General features: G+C 39.1%; 1 protein-coding gene across 2 annotated transcripts; it reads right to left on the reverse strand.

Moving 5' to 3' along the window:
* Window positions 1–1,416: 1,416 nt before the first annotated feature.
* Window positions 1,417–21,962, reverse strand: BAX (BCL2 associated X, apoptosis regulator). 2 transcript variants are annotated; one of them, XM_063437050.1, is made up of 6 exons: window positions 21,792–21,962; window positions 9,340–9,388; window positions 8,686–8,841; window positions 7,288–7,423; window positions 3,521–3,625; window positions 1,417–1,855 (listed from the first exon to the last, which is right to left on the reverse strand). In XM_063437050.1, exons 1-6 carry the CDS (start codon window positions 21,877–21,879, stop codon window positions 1,754–1,756), a joined length of 636 nt encoding a protein of 211 aa, XP_063293120.1. In that variant the 5' UTR covers window positions 21,880–21,962; the 3' UTR covers window positions 1,417–1,753. The 2 variants fall into 2 exon arrangements, with proteins under 2 accessions (XP_063293120.1, XP_063293121.1); XM_063437051.1 differs by lacking the exon at window positions 21,792–21,962 and adding an exon at window positions 16,136–16,154.
* Window positions 21,963–22,191: the final 229 nt, after the last annotated feature.

Genomic DNA, 22,191 nt, shown 5'->3' on the forward strand with positions numbered 1-22,191 from the left:
GAAACTTCTACAAAAGACACTTAAAAAAAAATTAAAAGTATTGTCATTTATAGTTTAACTGTAAAAAATTTCACACTGGTGATCTAATAAATCAGTGTAAAAGTATGTTTGCTGAATGCAGTATTGGCACTTGATTTAGTAATAAATAAAAACAAACATTTTTCAAAGTGCACTATAAACATTTGCTCAAAGAAAATTGGATTGCACAGTTATCTTTTTGAAAGTATGATTCGAATTCTCTGATCAGAAAAGTTTACCTGGGATATTAGAGAACAGAAAAGATAAATCAGATCTACAATAATATTTCTCAGCACCGACAACCAAGATGACAACCAGTGAAAAACGGTTACATTTCAGCAAATGAGCGATTTAGAAACCAGCACATAAAGTACACTTCTAGTGGCACCACAAATATCACATCACAAACAGCTTCTGAAAAAGGGAGCATATAGGCAACGGAAAGCAAATATCCCACAATTCACCTGAATTTTGAGTGTAAGCTCATTTCCAAAGTTACTAGGACTTTCATAAACTAGAATGGTGGGTCAAGAATTTAGATCAGAAATACAGAAAAAACATTAAAAAAATAAGTTAATATACAAATATAACAGTTCCACTTTAAATGTTAGAATTAGAATTCTTAGCTTTTTTTACCCTACCAAACACTATGTGAATGTTTTCTGTTGCCAACAGACAAAAACTATAAACAAAGTAAGCACGGAGTTAAAAGGCATAAAGGTGTTTCATGAGCTGCAGGTGTGAGTTATGTTTTACCCAGTTTGAATCAAGAGTGATCATGTGTGACCAGTCTATTTGAGGATGTCAATTACTACATGTGTAAGATATACAATTCACAGTCAGTGGCCCAGAGAATACTTTTTTTTTTTTTAATAAAAAAAAAAGACAGAGGGCTATAAAATCATGGCATTACCTGGGCATTATGAGACATGTAAGCTACATTTTTTGCAGAAGTCTTCCTATGAAAGCAGCCTGATAAAAATCAAAGACTGGCACCTTAAAATTAAACTACTGCAAATTCTATGATTTAAAAATCAGACTTGACGTTGTCACATGAGCCCATAACGGCCAATAATAGATCCCAGATTTGAGGGGAAAAAAATAAAATTAAAAACAGGATGGAAAGTTCATGTAGTCAAACACAGATTAAAAAAAATAAAAATAAAAATAACAGGATAACCCTGAGATGGGAACAATATGCTTTCCCCTTTAATAAAATAACGGAACATTCTGTTCTCTTAAGGTGCAACAATCTATGCAATGTGAATTTAGTTCTAACATCTTAATAGCAGAGACACAAATCGTTACTTCTAGATCAACTACCCCCTAACGGATGTACTCTATTCAAGGTCAAAATGCACATTCTTTAGGTATGTCCACACATTTTCAAAGTTCATATAAAATACATTATTTTATTTTATTTCCTTTTTCCTCTTTCTCTCCTTTCTTTGGGGAAGGGGCAAAGAACATTAATTCAAGTATTTAATCAAAGAAGATTGAGAAAAATACAAATAAAAAGGAATAAACACGTGATCTCCCCAAAAAATGACAGATTGGATGACATTGTAGGTACGTGATCACCATGTCCAGGCTCACAAGAAGTTATTAAGTCCCTGATGGAAGCGCTAGGTCTTCAATATTCGCTTGAGTGCTCAAGTGAATTCCAATAATCTTTGTGCTTCCGGTTCAAAAAGTTACTTAAAATGACCAGCTCCAAGTATGACTGAAAGAAGACTTAATGCAATTTCCAGATGGTAAGGGCGGCAGTTATTGCACCAGCGAGGAAGACACTGATAGTTTGCCAAGTAGGCGTGCTAACATAAGAAATTAGTCCTTCCTAAAGAGAGGAAGGGGGAAAAAAAAAAAGGGTTAAAAATTACAAAGAATCAAAATTGAAAGAAAAAAAAAAAATTAAAAATAAACAAACAAACCCCCCAAAAAAGAAGGACACGCGTTGGTGAACTACCCCCTTGAGTTTGTAGAGTTTATTCACATTACCAAGTTTGTTAAACTCCCAAACCAAAATTCTCTAACACAAGCTTTATAACTAACTGCCTGTAAATGAAGGCACTTTAAAACAGAAACAGTAAAAATTCAAGCTGCGGAAATGTTTTTCCCCACTTAAATAAAAATTGAGGATTTTAATTATATATGCAACCGCTTTGGAACATGCCCATTTATTGTGATCTCTCTTTAATGACATTTTTCCCATCACAAAAGGGTCACATCAAGCAGCCCAACAACCTATGTGTGACGAGACCAATCTCGCCACTGAGCATTGGATGAGCCTGGTTGCCCGCCTGCTGCCTTTAGACTATGGCCCCATGTTGAAACACTGAATTTTCCCCTGCAAAGACACGAAAGCTGGGCCATTTGGTACTTGCCCTATTTGAACAGTGATACCCCAGATAGCTATGCCATGGAGCCCATTCGTATAATGAAAGACTATGTGAAAGACTTTGGCTCCATGGCAATTGAACTGTGTGTATGTTATCTGAGCGCCACTCAGTAATAATGTGCGCTCACTGCCGCTCAGATCTGAGCTATCTAGGGATATGTTGAAGGTACCTGTTTTATGCAATAGCTGCACAGTTATATATTTTTCTGTATTTTATTGTCTTTTGCTACCATGTGTTCAATGGAGTTTTGCCTCTGTCTTTGGAGATAATTGGATTACTTTCCAATTATCTCCAGGATAGAGGACTCTATGGAACTGGTTTTTGGCAGAAAAGACATGCTTCATTTGGTCACAAAGGACTTCGATCTATCTTTTGAACCGCTGGACCAATTTGGATGATTTTGACCTAGGTTTGTATTTGGAGTATGCGGATTCTGAAAATAAGTTTATGTAAATGTGACGTATACTTTTAAGGTTCTGAATAATGTGGAAAAACTGTATTTCTCTGCCTGTGATAATTACATTAACCCATTGTGTAAGGTAATTGTATCACAGGTAGAGGGGAGGATTTTGTGTGGGAGTGTCTCAGTGTATTGTACGTGTGTATTGGTTGTTTTACAAAACCCTGTGGGTGGTACTAATGTTTACGAATGTGTATATAAGAACAATAAGCCCACAGCTCTGTCAGATCACTGCTAGACCCTCAACACGGAGCTTTCGTATGGTTCCGGGTCGGCTGTTTATGGCATTCATATGGTTTCCTGTTCGGGTGATTGGTGTCTTCAGTAGCTGCCTGTATATCTGGAAGGGAATATCTCCTAAACGGCTGTTAACCCCTTTTATGCCTGGGGGTGCCGTTACACTATGCAAACTCACATGGAAAACCTAGGAGAGAGATGCATATCCCAAAACGGTGTGCATAGCAGTGGCTCTGGGCACTGCACGGATAGCTGGGGGTTTATTCATTAAGAAATTAGCTGCATGTGAGCCTACAAGAAAATTTTAAAAAGTAGGACAAAAAAAAAAAAAGTGAACAAAACAGATTGGAGCAAGGTCTCCCAACTTAATTTTTTAAGATGAAGCAATGGCAAATAACCAACTCACCCAGCCTCCTTGATCCCGTATCCACTGGACAACATGCTCTCTGAGGTATTCCATTGTCCAGTTGATGATGGTTTTAATCATATTTGGAACATGTGTAAACAGTGCCTACAGAAAGGATAAGATTAGATAAAAAAAAAAAAAAAAAATTAGTAAACCACATGAAGAGGTTATTGAAATACAGATCAAGCAGTACTTTGTCAAACTCTTAAACAAGGGCGTAACAAATGTGTGCCTGTCAGCCCATTCAGCAGCTGTGGAATTAGCCTCCTGCACCGCCAAGGTGGCGAGTTGAGGGAGAATGGAATAGTGCGGCGAGGGAGCTATAAATTTCAAGCTCTTCTTGCTCTGCACCCACGCAGTTTAGTGATGCCGGAGACGGACGGACACCATATACTTTTCCACAGGAGGGCACGCAATGGAGCAGAGCAAGATTTCCGCAGCCATACTGGACCCCAGGGAAAGGACCACTCTAGCTCTCCCAAAGGTAGGGAGACAGGGTGGACTTTAAAATAAAAAGCAAAATTGTGAGTGTATGATAAAATGTTTGTGTGCCTGATAGTGTATTGGTCTCCAAGTTCAGTGTAGGGTCAGTTTTTAATTTAGCTCAGACTACATGATCCTGGGTGGATTTACCTCTTTTGTATGACATCAGCGGTGGCTGTCTGAAGTCAATGTGTGTGTATTGTAAACTGTGCCAGTATTTTCTTAAAGTGGTACCTATCGCATTCGATTGTGTCCCAAAATTACTCACAAAAGGCATTCTACTAGTAGAGTGATTTTTTACTGGTCTTTGAGAAGGATGGGAGGCAGATCACACCTTTCAATTTTCTGCAAAGTACATAATTCCTTAAGTAACAATGATTTAGGATAACCCCTCTGCAAAACTTTGTTACACGTTTCATGAAGTCTCTGGGTGCAAATATCAGTCACAGTACCTTTAAAAGCAGACTAAGTGGAAGGGAAAACCGTTTACACCAGGGATAGCCCAAACATTAATAAACCCTTTCTGTATACACTCAATTCCGGTGCCGAAGGGGGTCAGTGCGTCACCTCGTCGACATCACATGACAGGAGGCGCTAAGGTGCATTAGGCCCTCCCTAAAGTAAAGCATTGCTGCAATGCTTTCCAATGGGGAAATAGCAGGCAATGGATGTCCCTTTAATGCGGAGAAACATTTGGCAAGCTATAATTTTTAATTCCTATTAAACCAGCAGATAAGAGTGGGGCTATTGAATATTAAAAAGACATATGAAATATCCAGACAACTTGATGCAGTAACATACTCTATGGTGTCCCATGACCCCACCAGTAACATACTGCCAATATAGTGTCAAAGGCCTGTGAGAACGGTCTGATAGACTTTAATCTTGCATATTTTTTGGTTAACAAAAATCCCATCATACCCACCATGTATATGTTGCCCAAAATACATAAATCACTCACCGACCCACCCGCAGACTAGTCAATACAGGGGTAGATTCAATTCTTTCTTCCCTGTCAATTTTCCTGGACAAAAGTAGCCTCTGCATGTAAGTCTTATTTAAAAGACATCAGTATTTTATTTATTTTTTTAATCAAGGTTGCAGATATGGATATTTGTGACAATGACATTCTTGTCCGTTTTGACATCTGTAGCCTGTATACCTTAATTTTAAACACAGAAGGTATACAGGCTGTCGAATGCCTTTGATACCCTCACCCTGGACAAGAATTAACTTCTGGTTGAGTACGTACTGTTTTAGAGATTAATTACTTCTCTTATGCTGGAAGGTTTTATTTCCAAACCAGGGGCACTGAAATGTGCTTGAACATGGCACCCACTTATGCCATTATTTTGAAGAAAGATTTTTCTATCCACACCCTTTATTTCATAGCAATGATCACTATTGTTATCACTACACAGAACAATGGCAGACATGGCAGTCTGGGGTGGCACATCCAAGTCCCTACATAAGGTTCCAACCGGAACTTAACACATTCTCTGAGAATATCCAATTCACTATGGTCCTTGACCAATCCAGTATCAACTTTATTGATACCACTCTATACAAAAAGGGTCCTCTGCCTTGGCCGTGGCAAATGGTTAAACAAACTGACTTGAATACGCTTTTACGTTTTGAGAGAGCACATTCAACCCAACTACGGTTCGCCCTTTCAGTTTTTTAGGGTTAAGCTTATTGTGACGGATAATATTTGCACTCATAGACTTCATGAAATGTGCAACTAGCCTTTGCAGAGGGCTTATCTTAAATCATTGTTACATAAGGAATTGTGCTTTTCAGGATATTGACAGGTGTGATCAGCTACTCGTCCCCTCAATTAAAAACCAGTTAAAAAAATAAAATAAAAACAAACTTGGTAGAATGTGGCACATTTTACAATGGCACCCTGACAGCCACCATTGATGGCATTCAAAAGAGTAAGATCCACCCAGGATCATCATCTAAATCGGAGCTGAATTTAAAAAGCACGCTGAAACAAAGATTCTTAAGTAAACTTAAATTTGGCAACTTTTCTTGGGCTCTGTTACCAAAGGGCAAAGATTACTATATTTCAAGGGACATATCACTATTTTTCCCTGTTTACTACACAGCCCTTTCTTGCTATGTGGCAATTATGTTGCATTGTGTATATAGTAACTGCCTTTTATATATCCATAACCATTTACTGCATGTTGAATAATTTGTATCTGTAGTTGACAGATATACAAACGTGTATTCTTGTTACTATTAGAATGTTAAATATACAGTTTAGGCTATCAGTCCCATTGGCACGCTTTAAAAAGGCAACATACTTTTATTCCAGCACTGAGCAGGTATGTTGCGGCTGGCTCTGTCCCCTTGACTGAGATCAACAAAATTGGTAATCTCAGCCAATCCATGGCTATTACGCATGAGAAGCAAAACACAGCTGAGTGCCCCGGGCCCTAGACATTTGGATAACTGGAAACCTTCCACGGCAAATAACTCCCCAACCCTCTTAAAGTATGGGGTGTCCAGGTTTGACAGGGGAGGAGGCAGGTCCAGGGTTGAATAGGTAGCTCTGCCGAATTCAGACATTGCTACACTGGCATTGCGCGCCACAGGTGCAAGGCTAGTGACCAATGATGGAGCTATGCTAACCATTACAGGAAAGTGGAGACACGAGGTTGCAGGGGAAATCCAGGGACACAGTGGCAGTCTATACTTATATCACTCCAGACATATTTCCCGATGGAGTGGGGATGGGATATTGCTATAAAGTGTAGATGGTTGTTCTGTATAATTCTTCCTTTTTTTTACCCCTTCTCCCCTGATCTTCATACCAGCCACTACTCTACCCCACCCCCTTTGGGCCCAGACCCAAAAACAATACATTGACTCGTGATGACTCCAGCTTGATACAAATACCACCAAGCTCAGAAACCACTTGTTGAATCATTTAACGGTTTGTTATTCTGATTGACAATGGGTGAAATATTTGAATGCTCGGAGATCAGCATGTCTTACCCCTCAAATGGGGACTTGTGAGTCCCACTGTATCTATTCTATATGCCTTCTTTCAATAAAAAAAAAAAAAAAAATTAAAATAAGTTTTAACGGTCAGAACTCCAGATGTTGTGTTCAGCTGAATTGAAGTTATTCTCCTACTCTTGGATTTCTTTCCATGAATTAAATGTTTAGCGTAAGCACATTAATAAACAGTGTCTACAAAGCCCAGAAAATGGTGGTAAAGCAGAGTGGGTGTCAAAAAAAAAAAAAAGAAAAAATTAGAAAAGGTCACTCACCTTGAGAACAAGTTTGGAGGCAAAATAGAAGAGTGCAACAACTCTTCCCCAGTTAAAATTCCCATCAGCGAACATTTCCATAGCCACTTTAAAAAACACTTCCTTGGGAGAATTGCTTTGCACCTGTTCAATCATTCTGAAAGACATAATTGGGCAAAAGAGAAGTTTAGGCCATATATATAGCCATTTAGTGAATAAACCCTAAACAAAAACCTGCAATTATTCTTGCATATTTTCTTTTGGTTTAATGAAAACCTAGTCTACAGTAGCTGCAAATCTCATGTCTCCAGCTACTGCCAGCCATCCCCATTCTGCCCAGAACCAAATGTCTCAGTCAGTGCTGGACAGTGTCCAATCACAAGCTCCTCATCGAGAAGCCTTGCAGACACCAAAATAATAAACAGAAAAACGTAGAATGTTGCTCAATCACTAGGAGCCCATGATCTTCAAGCTCAGCAAGTTATGTCCAGTGCACTGAGCCTGTCAGACTGGCAAACAGTCAGATGAGACTGTGTGCACTTGCACCCCCAAGTGGCAAAAACTGTAACGGCATGCAAAAATCGCATACAATTACTATAGCATCCAGGCTCACTTTAGCTTGAACAACTGCTCAAAAGGAGATAGGGAGGAAGCTTGACAGCCAGTATCAATGTTGCCCCTATTGTCGGTATAAAACTTTTCTGGGGAAAAAAGAACGGGTTACTGCTGAGTGAGAACCATCTATATCCAATTAGTAAACCTTACTACTGTAGTTTAAATTAAAAGCAGTAAATATACATGCACAAGAAAGCCATCACAACGTTCATTAAGTTAGAGTAACCAACTCAAACATGCATCACAAAAATCTGCATTCTAGTCTCTTCTGTGAAACATTACTTCGGCCAGCATTAGTTGACCTCCCTAAAATGTAATGATGCTCACATTGAACCAATTTCCTATATTTTACAGCTTTACCAAGGAGATCTCTCCAAACAAAGAAGTGACTCAGCCAATCACAATGCTCTTAACGCTCCATAGACCTTCTCTGTGCTTATACCATAAGCAGTGCTTTACACAGAGAGCGCGCCAATGTTATTACACATCATAAATACAACAGTAGTAACTGACAGAAAAGGACTTTATTTTCAATACATTGTTTTGCTGTCTGAAGTGCCCTATTAATAGTGGCACAAAGGAGGAAAAGGATCTTATCAGTTCTACATAACAAGCCCCAAACTAGCAGGATACACGAACTGAGAAGCTATTGTCAGTGTGCAGCTGATAGGAGTAGAATTGAGTAGTACCCAGATGTCCCTTAAAGAACGACACTGCATGTAGAACCCAAACACTGATAACTTTATCTAGAAATATGCCTACAATTATTTAACAGACAGAAGAACAGAATGGGTGCATGCTTACCTCTGCAGTTCCATGTTTCCATCCAGCTCGTCCCCTATCTTCCGCAGGCACTCACTCAGCTCCTTGGTTGCAGGATCCATCAGCTGTGCCATGCCCAGCTCTGGCACATTAACGGGAGGTCTGTTAGGAGCCCGCTGCACTCGGTCAGCAATGAACCTGCAATGCCCAGAGGATTACATTACAGTCTGCTGAAAGGGCTTTATTAGCAATTAGAAATGCAGAATATATAAACTATATCAGAGTAAGAATAAAGTCAGGATTAGGTTTTAAAGACTAATAACGCATACGGAAAAATTATAAAATACAGTTATTGCAGCAACAAATCAGATTTGCTAGAACAGTACAAAACGTGTAACTCATGTGGGTGGGAGGGGAAGAGATATAAGCTTGGGCTTATTTTTGGGAAAACACGGTATGTGCCATGCCAAACGTATTTTACCTTTATTTCAATAAAAAAAAAAAAAAAAAAATTGAAAAAAAATACATTTGAAAAAAATAATTGGTGCTTCACATGTGTGGGACTATTGGACTGGTGTTGTACTATCATACCCCCTTTTTTTTTTTTTAACTGATGAAGTTAGAATTATTTAAATTCGTATGGCAAAATAAAAATTAAATGCCCCTAGGCAGGTTCCAGGAGATGAACGCACTCACCCTTCAAGAAGCCTATTTCCGGTCTGTAGGATCTGTTCATCTGTTATTCCTGGTGGAAAAGAAACAAATACAATTAAATATCTGACATCTGTTGGTGATGTTTTTTTTTTGTTTTTGTTTTTTTGGTTTTATTTTTGTTATTTATGCTGGTTTCTATGGGATCATTGTGACACTATCTTTTTGTACAATGTCAAATAATGTGTAATAATTTATTCAAATATTTATTTGTTTGTAACACTGTACATGAATTGAATCTCTTAGACCCAACATAATTGTCTTTTATTGTGAAAAAGGAAAATGTTTCAATAAAAATTAAAAAAAAAAAAAAAATATCTGACATCTGTAATTTGACAGCCAAAAAAAAATTGTGGTATTGTATTTGCTTCAACGGCTCAGTATTTAGTCAAAACTGCACTACATTTACTGCTTTTTGTAAGGTTCGGGTAATAAATATTTTGTATTCGGAAACATGATTGCTCAGAACAAGAGTTACATTATTCAGGTAAAACTAGCTTATTGGTCCACCACCAAGGTTGGCCTCATGGCCATGTTGTGTACTAGAACCCCTATACGATTTCACTTAAGAAGTGTTTTGCTTTTGTTTTGTTTTTTGGCCTTCATTGATTTATAAATCAATGCAAATGTGTGCTGATCCCATTTTGTATTATGGGAAACTTTTCCAGAATTTTAACAGGACACAAATCATACCGTGCCTGTTTAGAGTTGTGCTTTTCTTAGCTGTGGTCAAAAACATTTCGATTTACTCAATGTGCTCAAATCAAATCAAAAGCAACAGTAGGACTATAGCCATTCCTAACCCATGCGTTAAGAGGAAGATATCAAGTAAATGTCCATCTGAACGCAGTTATCCTAGTGTTAAAAAATAAATAAAACCGTAAAACGGCTTTGCTTGTGGAATATAAATGAGCCTTTCCCAAATGCATGCTATTTAAACATAGCTTTAGGGGTAAAGTGTAGGCTGGAATCTAAATGAACCAATCCCAAGATAATAAAGCAATTTGGCTTGAAGAGGCTTGTCAGTGGGGCTGGCCTTCTGAAGTGTCCGACCAGTGGTTCATAAATAACCAGTGTAAAAAAAAATAAAAATAAAAAAATTCCACTGCTGCAGATTTTCTACATTTTGCTAAAGTAAAACAAGTCACCTCAGAATGACTCTACATAGGCATTTTCATCTAGCTGCAAAACATCTTCGAACAAAGTGTGGATCGTTGTAAAACACAAAGGAATGCAGGGGAGAATAAACAACCTCGTGCAGGAAAAAACACCACATGTAGAACATTTCCATTTCTTCATATTCCACAGTGTTTACAAGGCAACTGTTTAAATTGAGACCCGTTTTTTTTTCTCTGTTTCAATATTACAGATTGCAAATTACATTACTTCACACCGACTGTCACTGTAGCCCACGGGCCATCAAGGTATGATGGCAAGTGAACAGGCACGTAATCTCCTTAATCTCAAAGAGATAGGTAGGTCTCTATTTTGTGATAGCATTGGAACTCGAAGGAGAGCTGCAGAGGATGACTGATCACGACGTCTTGTACTTCTTATAAAAACAATCTCTAAACAAAACGATGAACAAAAACATAAGACGCAATGGACAAAAGCTTAAGACAATGCAGTTCCACTTTGACATAACTGTATACGGTACTGCCGAAAACACTAAATTCTAATAAGAAATAAAATGATAGCAATTCATTTAGAAATGATATAGATTAAAGTTTATTTTGCTCTATGTTGGTACACAATCAGTGCCACGTGTGCTAGATCTTCTCAGAATGGTATAAATGGCAGGCATCATCAACGGATACGACCGGCAACAAGCAGTCATCCAACTCCACAAGTGAGGCGCACACCAAGAAGCCTGTCAAATTCACGGTCTTACAATCACTTCGAATATATAACCGATACATTACTACACTGTACAGATTATGTGCAAAACATGAAGCAAACTGCCATCCGCACGGTTTGAAATCCACTGAATTGACAGAATACGATTTGACTATTCGCAAAACATCAACTCCCCTGATAAAACTCAAAGCCTCCCCAATTCTGAGTCACCTTAATGCAACTGCATAGTCATACAATGCTTGAAGCTGCTCCGTCATACCCTTGTCTTCATGAAATGCGCAAAGACTGTGCTGGAATTTCACTGTTCACTGAAATTTGATCTCAGTCAACAAAAGATATCTTAAGACAAAATATGTACCATTTGTCTTATGTATTGTTCCGGTGTATGACAAAAGGCAGAAGAACTACGTTACGTCAAGCATTCAGCCAACACTAGTGACGGCCAAGTGAAAAATGTCTCTTCCTATGGATCAAACAGCAGTCTTGTGGGATCATCCTTAGACATTAATGTTCTACTCTCGCAGGAGTACAGCACCAAAAGGAATTTCACTGCAACAGTAAGATACATTTGAAAATGTGGTTCTGATTCAGTTGTCAGCATATACAGTGAATTTTCTTCTTTTTGTTAAAATTTGAAACCAAAGTCAGCTGAATTTCCAAAAGTAGATTCACCACTTAGTGAATATATTTGTATCCAGTTCACCCACAGGATACACATACAGTGGAACCTCGGTTAACGAATGCCTCGGTAAACGAAAAATTCGGTTTATGTATAAAAATTCATTTAAAAAAATGCCTCGGTTTACGTATTTTTTTCACAATACGAAACAAGTGTCCCAGTTTATAGTTCCGCCCCCTGCATACTGAAGTGTGGGTAGGACATGAGTGTGTAGTGTGGAGGTGTTGGAGAGGTTTTGGAGCCATTTGCAGCAAGTTGTGGAGCCTTGTGGAGCCATGTTCAGCAAGTTGTGGAAGCTTTTGAAGCCACTTGCAGCAAGTTGTGGAGGCTTTTGAAGCCACTTGCAGCAAGTTGTGGAGGCTTTTGAAGCCACTTGCAGCAAGTTGTGGAGGCTTTTGAAGCCACTTGCAGCAAGTTGTGGAGGCTTTTGAAGCCACTTGCAGCAAGTTGTGGAGGCTTTTGAAGCCACTTGCAGCAAGTTGTGGAGGCTTTTGAAGCCACTTGCAGCAAGTTGTGGAGGCTTTTGAAGCCACTTGCAGCAAGTTGTGGAGGCTTTTGAAGCCACTTGCAGCAAGTTGTGGAGGCTTTTGAAGCCACTTGCAGCAAGTTGTGGAGGCTTTTGAAGCCACTTGCAGCAAGTTGTGGAGCCTTTTGGAGCCACTTGCAGCAAGTTGTGGAGCCTTTTGGAGCCACTTGCAGCAAGTTGTGGAGCCTTTTGGAGCCACTTGCAGCAAGTTGTGGAGCCTTTTGGAGCCACTTGCAGCAAGTTGTGGAGCCTTTTGGAGCCACTTGCAGCAAGTTGTGGAGCCTTTTGGAGCCACTTGCAGCAAGTTGTGGAGCCTTTTGGAGCCACTTGCAGCAAGTTGTGGAGCCTTTTGGAGCCACTTGCAGCAAGTTGTGGAGCCTTTTGGAGCCACTTGCAGCAAGTTGTGGAGCCTTTTGGAGCCACTTGCAGCAAGTTGTGGAGCCTTTTGGAGCCACTTGCAGCAAGTTGTGGAGCCTTTTGGAGCCACTTGCAGCAAGTTGTGGAGCCTTTTGGAGCCACTTGCAGCAAGTTGTGGAGCCTTTTGGAGCCACTTGCAGCAAGTTGTGGAGCCTTTTGGAGCCACTTGCAGCAAGTTGTGGAGCCTTTTGGAGCCACTTGCAGCAAGTTGTGGAGCCTTTTGGAGCCACTTGCAGCAAGTTGTGGAGCCTTTTGGAGCCACTTGCAGCAAGTTGTGGAGCCTTTTGGAGCCACTTGCAGCAAGTTGTGGAGCCTTTTGGAGCCATTTGCAGCAAGTTGTGGAGCCTTTTGGAGCCATTTGCAGCAAGTTGTGGAGCCTTTTGGAGCCATTTGCAGCAAGTTGTGGAGCCTTTTGGAGCCATTTGCAGCAAGTTGTGGAGCCTTTTGGAGCCATTTGCAGCAAGTTGTGGAGCCTTTTGGAGCCATTTGCAGCAAGTTGTGGAGCCTTTTGGAGCCATTTGCAGCAAGTTGTGGAGCCTTTTGGAGCCATTTGCAGCAAGTTGTGGAGCCTTTTGGAGCCATTTGCAGCAAGTTGTGGAGCCTTTTTGGTGCATCTCAAGAAGTGGAAAGGTAGGGAGCTGAGCTTAGTTGTTTGCATGCCTTTTACTGTGTGTTGATGTGTGATGTTTTAAAACATAAAGTTGGATGTTTTAAATGTTATTGTTTGATTAATCATGTCCCTGTACAGTATTTATGCCTTTAACCCCTTAAGGACCAAACTTCTGGAATAAAAGGGGATCTTGACATGTCACACATGTCATGTGTCCTTAAGGGGTTAAAGTGCACTTTATAAAGAGTTTTGAACAGATGAAATACTTTATTTGACTTTTTTCTCACCTCCGGAACGAATTAATTGGTTTTCAATGCATTCCAATGGGAAACCGTGTTTCGGTTTACGAATTTTTCGCAATACGAAACATCCCGGAGAACGCATTAAATTCGTAAACCGAGGTCCCACTGTATACTGAAATGGTGTAAAACTGCCAATGGCAAACAGCATGACAATAAAAGGACAACTTGAGCCACCTTTTATAATAGAACATGATGGGATTCTTCACTAAACTCTCAAAATTTCCCAAATGGAAAAGTGGAGGCTAAAACAATCCCTTTCCTTGTTCCTTTTTACCGCACTCAGACTTTATCTACGGGGTCCATGAGGGGGTGGGAGGAAATCAGAGCAGCAGCCCTGCCCCAAATAGCGTAGAAACAACAAAAATGATTTTCTGCCCTGTAATCACCACATACCAGCTAGGAACTAGAAAGATCACGTGGGAGTGGGGCAAGGTATTGAACTCATTGCAGGAGATGGAAGAACTTTGGGATAGTACCGACACAATGTACAGATAGAGTTGACACCTATTAGGAGGTTTTCTTTAAATTAGTATTAGGACAGCAGAACAGGATTATCCACTAAAGTGAGAATTACAGGAAATTCTAAATTAATTTCAGATTCAAGAGCAAAATAGCCAAAGTGAACACAAAATGAACTTGCAGAAGTTTTCCAAACTGGCTGTTTTTGCCTCAATTTGGAAATTCACTTTGAATTCTTGTCAATGCTCACTTTAGCTTAAATTAGAACAATTAATCCAGACATCCTTGCTTCCTGATATTAGAAAAGCCAGAACTCATTAGTGGTGAGTGTTCCGCTTGTGATTCTAACACTCTATTACAATAAATATCGAGTATTGAAACCACTTTAGTTCCAACTGCAAATATAAAAAAAAAAAAAAAAAATTAAACCAAACATTTCATAGCCAGAAACAAAAATGCTACAATATCTTCTACTAGACTTGTCTGACCTCATGAGCCAGTAAGTCTTTGTTTCGAATTTCATAGAGAAGGTCTATAGGCTCCCTAATTTCTATAAGCATTAGTCATCGCGTTTTTACAGACTAGCACACGGTATACCTGTATACATTTACAATGCTTATCCCTTTATCATCTTAATTTCCTGGTTATGAGTAATCCGAGTTTACAGGAACAAGAAACCAAGCGCACACAGAGTTCAACTACCTGAAAAAAAACACCACGTTGCTCTGTAAATATGTGGAGGTTTCCTTACGTACCTATGTGCAGTGGGGCCATAAATATTTGGACCGCAAAAAAAGCATATACAAATACATTATAACTATGGGGATAAAGTACAGACTGGCAGCTTTAATTTTAATCAATTTACAATAAAAGTGAGATCTGCGTAGGAATTACAAATACATCAAAGAATGTTCCCAAAACCCCAAGACACATTTTCCTATGATACCCCCTTCTCCACTACATGTACCAGTGATTGGTGCTCAATAGCTGTGGCCCTAAACAGAGTTATCATCTTGATTGTGATCTACTTGGAGGGATAATATTTCAAGAATTCCTTGAGAAAAACATGGTTATCAGCAAAAATTTGCATGGTTTTATGAAGCATAGGTCAAACTAACTTGGTTGCATTCTACAAAGTGGTAAGTATAGATCAGGGTGTTGCAGTTGATGTGATCAATTTGGATTTTGCCAAGGCATTTGATACAGTTCCACACAATAGATCAGTATTCAAACTCAAGGAAAATCGGTCTAGATGAAAAGGCTTGTTCTTGGGTAGAACTTTGGCTTAACCCCTGAAGGACACAGACCAGGACATGTATTTTAATCGATAGATAAATAAAAGGACCATGCCCAACACCATAATAAATTAATTGCAATGAAGTTATGTTGCGAGAAGGTCCCTGGTGATGCCTTTCCTTAAGGGGTTAAAGTCACACTCCAGACCCCTAATGCACTTTAGCTTGCTGAAAAGGTTTATGTGTGAAGAGAGTGCCTGATCCTCAGTGTTTACTTTTGTACCATCAAGTGAGTAAATGTTGCAGTTGGAAGCTGCCAGATCCTATGGACATGTGCATGATTTTACGTACATGCCCAGGGGAGGGCAATAGATTAGATTTACGGGTACCTCCATCATACAAACTATAAGACCTCTAGGTAGCAGAACAACTTAGAAAATGGTGGGTTGAACTGATACCAGGGAAAGAACGATAATTTTAGTTCATTTATTATTTTTGTTTTGAAAATAAATGGTTTTATTTTAGTTGGTGACCCATATAGAATTCTGATATCTAATGTTCCACAAATTTGCTGGCTTTTTGAATAATGTGCAGTTCTATTCCTTCAATCAATTCAGTGCTGGTTATTTTTCTATCATCGAGACGCTAGTTTTAGATTTGGCAAATTGTAATCCAACTGTCCTGGTCCAGGCTTACCAAGTTTGCGTAGAGTAATACTCTGGTGCTTCTATGCGTTCAACAGAGAAAAGTTTCCTTGACTTGCTCAGCAAAGGGAAACAATATTCCCGCCTGACTACAAACTGTCTTGTGTTTTCCACTATAGCGGACTCCAAGATCTGTCAGATTTTTGTTCGGTTACAAAAGTTTTCATGCTTCTTAGCAACTGACAAAACTAGATTGACACACCCAATACTTTAAATTTCATAAAATGAAAAAAAAAATCTGATTAGTTTTACCAACTCGAAAATAGGAAAAAAAAAAAAAAAAGTAAATTGCTAGTGTTAACCTCATGACAAATTATACTTCGCTTAGTCATTGTTTCACTTTAAATCCAAACCTATGTAAATAAATACTTGCACATTGCTTTGTTACGTGCAGTATTTATTTATACAAAGCTAAGAAGTGGGGAGATACCCTGTGTAACAGGGAAACCTAGCACATTACCGTATAGCAGAAGAGAAATAATTATAGACAAAAATGTGTTAAATATTGAGAAAGAATGTATCTGCCCTGTTCAGTTTGTAATCAGAGTGGGATTTCCAATATTTAACATTCCTCTGACACTACAGTGTGAAGGAAGTCTGGATTACAAAAATAAACCAGGCTCTAGAATAGGCAAAGGAGGAAGGGCTGGGAGTTGACCTTGTCCCAGGCTGACCTAAAGCATACCGTGTGGCAACAGGTCACACACGTCCTGCGGTTTTAAATTAGACTAGATTGCACATCGCAGTATCACAATGCCTACACTGGTTAATAAGTACTAAAAGAATGTCTATGAACCCTACCCATGTGTTTGAAATGAATAAATGGAAGATAATGCCAAAAGCTGTGCTAAATATGCAACACCACAAGAGTTTCAGCAAACATCCGATATTTAGATTACATAAGATTATTACCAATTAGAGAGTTACTCATCCTATGGGATGGGGGAAGGTAGTGGAGAGAAAAACAAAAACACTCTTAAAATACACACAAAGAAGAAATGGAAAAGGAATGAGAGAAATGAGACAGATTTGAAAAGATTAAAACAAACTGGTTTGCACTGCCTTCCTTTCATTTCAGAATGTGTTTTGTTAGAATGTTAAAAACAGGACCGTTTACATTACGGTTCTTCTATCAAAAGACCAGGTAATGCCAGGCAAGAAAAAACAAACCCAAAAAAAAACCACACACACCTTTAAGTGCTTATCCTGGCCTCAGCCATCTATACGAGGGATGGAAAAAGGTTTTGTTTTATTATAATAAAAAAAAAAAAAAAAAAAAAAAAAAAAAAAGGCCCTTTAACAATGGAAGCACACCCTCACAGGTAGAGTACGATATAGGCTTAGTTCGCTAACCTTTGGTACTACAAATTATTTGGATTTAATCCATTGTGCCATGCTAGTCACGTGTCAAATGGAGTCCACAACAACAGAAGTGCTAAAAGGTTAGTCAACACTGCCTTCAATCAATGAATAATAAAAGTCGCAACACCAGGTAAAATGACAAAAATTAATTTACTCAACCACGATGTGGACCCAGAAACTGTATAACCCAGTAAGGGTTTAGACAAAGACCCTGACTCGTTTAAAACATTGTCAGGTCCACTTTCTGGTGCTAAAACAAACATCTTCTTGCAGATTCACCTGGTACTGTGGCTTTCTTTCATATTTTAAGGAATGGAGTAGATCCTGGAAAGCTGCACCTTGTATTAACAAAGTTTGTTTACCGGTCCTTCTTACAGACTAGCAGCCCTCCAGCAGTCTGATCAAAACACCCCTTGTCTTTTGCCTTCCAAAATGGTTTGATAAGGACAGCAGCAGCACAACATGAAAATAAATAAAATGCAACTCAAAGCACAAGAGTAAAAGGTTGATGCTACATAAAATGTAAAGAGAAAGGCAAAAACTAAGCGGGCACAGCATTGCTGTGTGGATACAGCCAGCCACATGTTGTACTTTTATGGTATCTTTATGTATTTCTTCTTGAAGGGTTTTTTTCTATTACAAAAACATAGACAAGTATCCAGTTCTATGCCCCGCAACATGTAAATAGAGTTACTCAAGTACTGGCTGCCCTGACACGACTGATTCAATGAAGATAAGATAAATAATCAGACATGCATATCTGAAATATCCTATTACATTTATCATAACAGCTGGATTTCAAGTCTGAACGCATGCAAGCGCTGCCGCCACAATAAGATAAATACATTTTTTTTTTTAAAAAATAAAGAATCTATAGATTCAATGAGAACACAGTTACGGAATATATATATATATACACACACACACACACACACACACACACTCTTTATTGTATATAATTTATATACTCTTTATTGTAATGGCAGTCAATGGTACCTGTGTGGAGCGACCAATTCATTCATGAGATAGATATATAGAGAATAAATATATATATCATGCATGAATTGGTCGCTCCAGACAGGTACCATTGACTGCCATTACAATAAAGAGTAACACAAGTAACAAGCATTCAGGTGGAAATAATACAAAATAAATATTGTCCCACACGGAAGACTACAATTTCTGATATAGTTTAAGTGTTACACTGTTTGTTTGTAACTTCTAGTAAGTTTCACGCTGCTGCCAAGAGCAATAAAAAAAATAAACAGTTTGGAGGAAGGACCAATAAGTAGTTTTTTCGCTTGCATTATTAGAACTAAACGTATCATCTATTACATTCCAATTAACAAAGAATACATTTATGACTTAAAAAAATAATAATATTATTTTCATATTAGAGACATTGCAGAGGATTTATATATCTTTTTTGAAGGACACTGAGTATATTGCTAGTTGCTTAGGTTATTATACAATAAAAAAAAATGCAGGTCATATATTGTCCCTTCACAAAATGTGAATATATATTAAAGTGTTGCAGCTTATGCCACAATGTTTATAAATAATTTCTGAGAGTTCGGAATTTTGCACATATACCATTTTTGCCCTCTCTTTTCTGTTCCTTTTTACGTAGCATACTCTGTTTCTTAATATTCTTAACCTACTTATCTTAGAGGCAGAATACACAGAATAGTCACACAATATTATTGTATAGCTGCAAATAATTGCAGAGTTTAAAATAAATAAATTTAAAAAAAAGTCTGAATACACAGAGAAGAAAGGCTATGGCACAGCTCACTGCAAGAAGCAGCCAAACTGCAGGAACTTGGATCAGAGATCAGTTTAATACAGTGGTACCTCTGTTTACGAATTTAATGTGTTCTGAAAACCAATTAATCCGTTCTGGAGGTCAGGAAAAAGTCAAAATGAGCTGGCATGTAAACCAACCCACAATGCAGAACACACAGTAAAAGGCATGCAAACGACAAAGCTCAGCTCCCTACTTTTCCACCACTAGAGAAATGCACCCAAACAGTAAAAAAAAAAAAAAAAAAGCAGCTCCAACACCTCCACACTCGACGCCACGTGCTACCCACAGTCTCTAGCATGCACGTGGGCGGCGCTATAAACCTCCCAGGTGCAATGCATCCTGGGGAAACTTTCTCCGTATTGCAGGGGTGAGGGGGAATTGTAAACCGAGGCATTATTTTCAATGGATTTTCATTTGTAAATCGAGGGGTTTGTAAAGCGAGGTACCACTGTATTGACTTTAACTATTTTTTTTTTTTTCAGCAGGGGGTAGGGTAATAAGATGAAGAACTTTAAAATACAACATTCATCATTGGATTTGCAAGCATGCTATTGCGCAAGACATCTAAGGAACACATGCTTGCCAATTCCAATTCTACTGTTTAGACACGTGCCTCACAACAGCAAAGAGAATCTAATTTGCCAGAATGAATGAAAATCTCCAGTGGATTCCATTCACATGAGCTAGTTTGTAATTATTTTACACCATGAAAAAGAAAGACATCCCTCAAGGTTACTTTGCATAAGCACACACCATATGCTTGTATGAGTAATCATTATAGAGGCAATTTGAATGACACATACAGCTAGCCAGGACCCAGACAAGGTATCTCACCTACTCTTAAAAAGTGATTTAAAAAAAGAAAAATAAATAGATAAAAGAATAAGAACAGGAAGCTGTCATTCTGGTTTGACCTTAGTTAAGCTTCAGAAAAAAAAGCCATAAAATAAAAAGCCTCCTGACCTTGACAGTGAGGCACATGGTAACATTGTAAAATAAAGAAAGCATGCCACCAGCGTTTAATAAAAGTAAGATCAATATAAAAAAAAAAAAATTAAATGTAGATGCTTTAAGCATGAAGACAACATACTACAACATGCTCTCGGCTTCCCTTATTTCCCAGAAATCTGCAGCTACCACAAGGAACAGCAAAGTCTGAGTAATCTCAGTAGTAGTGTGTACATGGTCAGATTGTTTGGGCAGGAACTTCACCTCACGTCTGTTATGTTTGTATGTAAATTCATTTGTTGTCAAATATCCTCATTCTACAAGTGTAAAGCGCAGCGGAATAAGATAGCGCCATTTAATTGCACATTATAATTTAGTAAACATTTTTTGCTTTTAATATAATTAATGACTCTACTCTGCGTGCATGTTTTCCCCATTTATAAAGCTATATGTTGGTTACTCAGGTTAGAGTGAAATGTTGCAGTTATTATTAAAATTACTTAACTCTGTGACAAAGGAGGTCCTTACACCATAACCATAGGTAGTTCCAGTGTTTGAAGTTCCCATGCAGTGTTAATTAAAGCCCAAAAGGTAGATCCCCACATGTTTTAAAAAACTACAGCTCCCATGATGCTTTGTCATTCTAAAGGCATGCAGAGCATCGTGGGAGTTGTAGTTCTACATCTGGGGATCTTCCTTTTGGGCTTCACTACATTAAAACATAATAATGGTAACATATCACAAAAAGATATCTATCTCTTTATATAGAGCACATCTGAAATAGCAGACTTAGGATATACATCAGGAAAACGTATCATATCCAGTAATTCACTTAAAGTGTGAATTGTTTGGAATTTTAAAATTTAGGCCAAAGTAGTCAAACGGAAAACACAGCTGACTTTGGGGGAAAAAAAATCACTTTGAGTCACTCACAATTGAGTAGCTGGGAATTCAAAGTCAGTAGTACATCAGAACATAATCCAAACAGGATGATAGTAGATATGGGGCAAGTTCTAACGAGAAACCAGAAGGCATTCCAGTTTGTTTTCATGGTAAAGATTCCACTTTTAGAACTCACTATTTACCCCATAGTCTTCTGATGAGGTGGGGGGAGAAGAGAGGTGAGGGGGTGGGTAGAGGTTTTGGGTCTGAGCTAGACCCCATGGTGTCTTGCTAGCCTTTTGACTGGCAAAGCATCATGAGAGTTGTAGTTCAGCCAACAACAAATAAGGACCTTCCTTAGTTAGGATAAACAGAGTGACTTCCTGTGTACAAACATGGAGAGGGGGGGGGAGGGGGGACTCCAACACAACAAACAGGTAGTGGGGGGGGGGGGAATACATGGACACAGGAGCCCCAGGTATTACAAGACAACAGTCATACTGCTCAGCTGAGTGATGGGAGTCGCCATCCACCAGGAGGTCGATGAAGACCAGGGGAATCTTTACATATCATAGTCCTGGCAGAGCATGCTGGGAGTTGTAGTTCCCTGGCTCTGTTTTCCCATCTCTCCCCCAGACCCCGCTCTCACCTGTCCGGCCTTGGCACTCTTCATGGCTGGGGCCCCCTGTGGCTCCAGCTCTCTGGGGCCAGTCCCCGCCGGCTCCCTGCTCCGCCATGTCTGTCCAGGAGCCCAGCAAGCCACAAATGCCGCCACTCCGCCCTCGGATCTACTGCTGCAACTCAGAACAGGAAGACTGGCGCTAAGACACGCCCACTAACGTCATGGAACGCGACGGGCTGGCTGGAGTGCCGAGCTCTGACCGCCATTTTAACTGCTGGCATTACCATATTGGGAGTGTGTGGGAAATCCATCCTCTGGCCGCCATTTTAACTGCTGGCATTACCATATTCGGGGTGTGTGGGAAAATCCATCCTCTGGCCGCCATTTTAACTGCTGGCATTACCATATTGGGAGTGTGTGGGAAATC

Source organism: Pelobates fuscus, chromosome 11 (assembly GCF_036172605.1).
Source record: "Pelobates fuscus isolate aPelFus1 chromosome 11, aPelFus1.pri, whole genome shotgun sequence".
Taxonomy (NCBI): domain Eukaryota; kingdom Metazoa; phylum Chordata; class Amphibia; order Anura; family Pelobatidae; genus Pelobates; species Pelobates fuscus.